Below are 2,481 nucleotides of genomic sequence, written 5' to 3' on the forward strand. Positions count from 1 at the left end.
ATCTCGTGGTCCTCCCGTCCTTACCGGCGCAGCTCAATCTCACCTCAGAAACGCAGTCTCATGCACACTCGGATTCCCATCCAGTTCCCCCAAATCTGTCTGTCCCGCTTACCGAAAAGGCGGGCACCCACCACCACCACCATAACCACCACGCGCCTCATCGGCCGATCACTGGCCTCGTGGCTGCCTGCGTTTTAAACTTGGCGCCGGCGTGACTACGTTTCGATCTAGGACTCACGCACTTACCCTAAGCGAAGAAAGACAAAAGGACACTAGAGAAGAAAAGACTGAGTAGAAAGGAAAGAACCGAAAAAAGAGCGCATTGTGTTTGTTGTTCCCTCGTGTACACAGGTACCTTACCTTACCACACCCCCGGTATCACAACAGACGAGAGAGAAAGCCGCGCACCGAGCGGAAGCCACCACCACAACCACCAACGTTTCGTCGAGTCCTCCTCCTCCCTCGAAATCAAACGGTCGTCTTTACCCTTTTCCCTCCAAAGGATCAAACATCGTCTTCCCCAATCGAGGATTAGCACGAAAGCCACACCCGTTTGAGCTTCACTCCCTCCTGAGTCCCCCCACGATTCTTCAACAAACCCATTCTCACCAACATTCCCGCGCTGTCCCTCACCGAATTCCAGCAGTGTCCCCTCTTCACTGCCGGTGCCCACCACCACCACCACCACTACCACCACAGCTGCCACCCCTCAGGCTCTCGGTCGCATCACGCACCGAACCACTTTCCAAAGGCAAACCTGCCCTGGTCAAACATTCGCTTCTCTCCACCTAACCGATCGATCCGACCTTCACTCCTCAAGAAAGCGCATTCCGCGCTACTCCTCCCTCCTCTCCTCCACCCAACCTCACCCTCTCATTTTCCCCGTTGCATACGGGGCATCCGAGAGAGAGAAGGGAGGATGTCGTCTCTCGAGGCAAAGATCGTCGTCCTCGGCTCCCAAAATGTCGGCAAGACGAGCCTCGTCATGCGCTATTGCAAGGGCGCCTTCAACCCGGCCCAGACAACATCCACCGTCGGCGCGAGCTTCATGACCAAGCGCGTCGTCGATAGCGATACCGACACCGTGGTGCGGCTACAGATCTGGGATACCGGTATGCTTTTCCCTCACTTTCACCTGCCCTGCCCACCAGCTGCGATAACAAAGTTACTCTTTCTGTCAACTTTGATGTCGCAGTCGCAAAAAGAGACTTGTTCGGTTTACTAACATGTGTGTCTTCCGTCCCTCCAGCCGGCCAAGAACGCTTCCGCTCCATCTCCCGCCTCTACTACCGTGGCGCCAACGCCTGCATTCTCTGCTACTCCATCACAGACGCCCAGTCCTTTACCGAAATGGGCGTCTGGCTCACCGAGCTCCGCCGCAACCTACCCGGCGACGTCGTCCTCCACGTCGTCGGCACGAAAGCAGACATCGTCGCCCGCGACCCCTCCCGCCGCGAAGTCCCCTTTGAGCGCTGCATAGCCTACGTCGCAGAAAACCTCGCTCCCGGCCTGGCCTCGACACCGCCCCCGACGGCGACCTCCAGCGGCATGCCCTCCCTTCTCTCCTCCTCCGACCCGCGCCAGTCCTCCTCGCAGGTCCACCAGAGCACGAGCACATTCGGCGGCGGCGGACCAAGCGGAGGCGAGCCGCGCAGCCCGTCCTCGAAACGCAGTTCCGGGTTCTGGGGCCAGGAGGTCGGCTGGGACGCGTGCCACGAGATCAGCGCTGAGAGCGGCGAGGGTGTGGAGGAGGTGTTCCGCGTCGTGACGAGGAAGCTCGTCGAGCAGAACCGCAAGATGCAGCAGGCGCTGTTGCTGGCTACGGCTACGCCTGGTACGCCCGGGTACGAGACGGGCATGGACGGCGGGTACTTTGACGGTATGAATCCCAGGGGCAGCTTCCGGGTCGGACGGGACCGGCGGAGCTGGCTGTTTTCGCCAAACTTTTCGCCTGCTGTTACGGTTGAGCAGGGTGGGACGGAGCAGGACGCCGATGAGGGTGCTGGGAAATCACGGAGGAAGTGTTGTTGAAAGTCGTTCTGGAGAAGGAGAAGGAGTACGACATGCAGAGACGAGAGATGTGCGGACGAGACTCTGGAATATGGGCCTCGTGCACATGCCTTCTACGTCCTTTGCATGATGGATGGAAAGCTGGATTGCACCAACGACTGGCATCCGCGTTCCGGCACGACATGAGAGGAGGGGTACGAATGGATTCCAACGACTTGGGAGGCATATCCGACGACGACAACGACGAAGACGATACGCATGGCCGACTTGGGGCATATATGCTCTTACTAGCTCGAGTCACAGTTGCCGGCCCAGATGCAAAATACGGAAGCAACAGCAGCAAGACGCATCATTCGGGCTAGACACACCGAGCACGCATTTTGATTACAGTACACAGCGAACGAACCACGACGATGATTATTTCCCTGGAAGGCTGCAAGCATGGTGCGAAGGCGTTTATCTTGGATTTGT

General features: G+C 58.2%; 1 protein-coding gene across 1 annotated transcript; it reads left to right on the top strand.

Annotated features, from left to right (window-relative positions):
- Window positions 1-919: 919 nt before the first annotated feature.
- Window positions 920-2,031, top strand: BDZ83DRAFT_569065 (P-loop containing nucleoside triphosphate hydrolase protein; the record flags this gene model as incomplete). The annotated part of the gene is made up of 2 exons (XM_060504147.1): window positions 920-1,112; window positions 1,250-2,031. The coding sequence occupies 2 exons, from the start codon at window positions 920-922 to the stop codon at window positions 2,029-2,031; spliced, it is 975 nt and encodes a 324-aa protein (XP_060369233.1).
- Between the last annotated feature and the right edge of the window lie 450 nt (window positions 2,032-2,481).

Source organism: Colletotrichum acutatum (assembly GCF_030867785.1).
Source record: "Colletotrichum acutatum strain CBS 112980 chromosome Unknown BDZ83scaffold_13, whole genome shotgun sequence".
Classification (NCBI taxonomy): domain Eukaryota; kingdom Fungi; phylum Ascomycota; class Sordariomycetes; order Glomerellales; family Glomerellaceae; genus Colletotrichum; species Colletotrichum acutatum.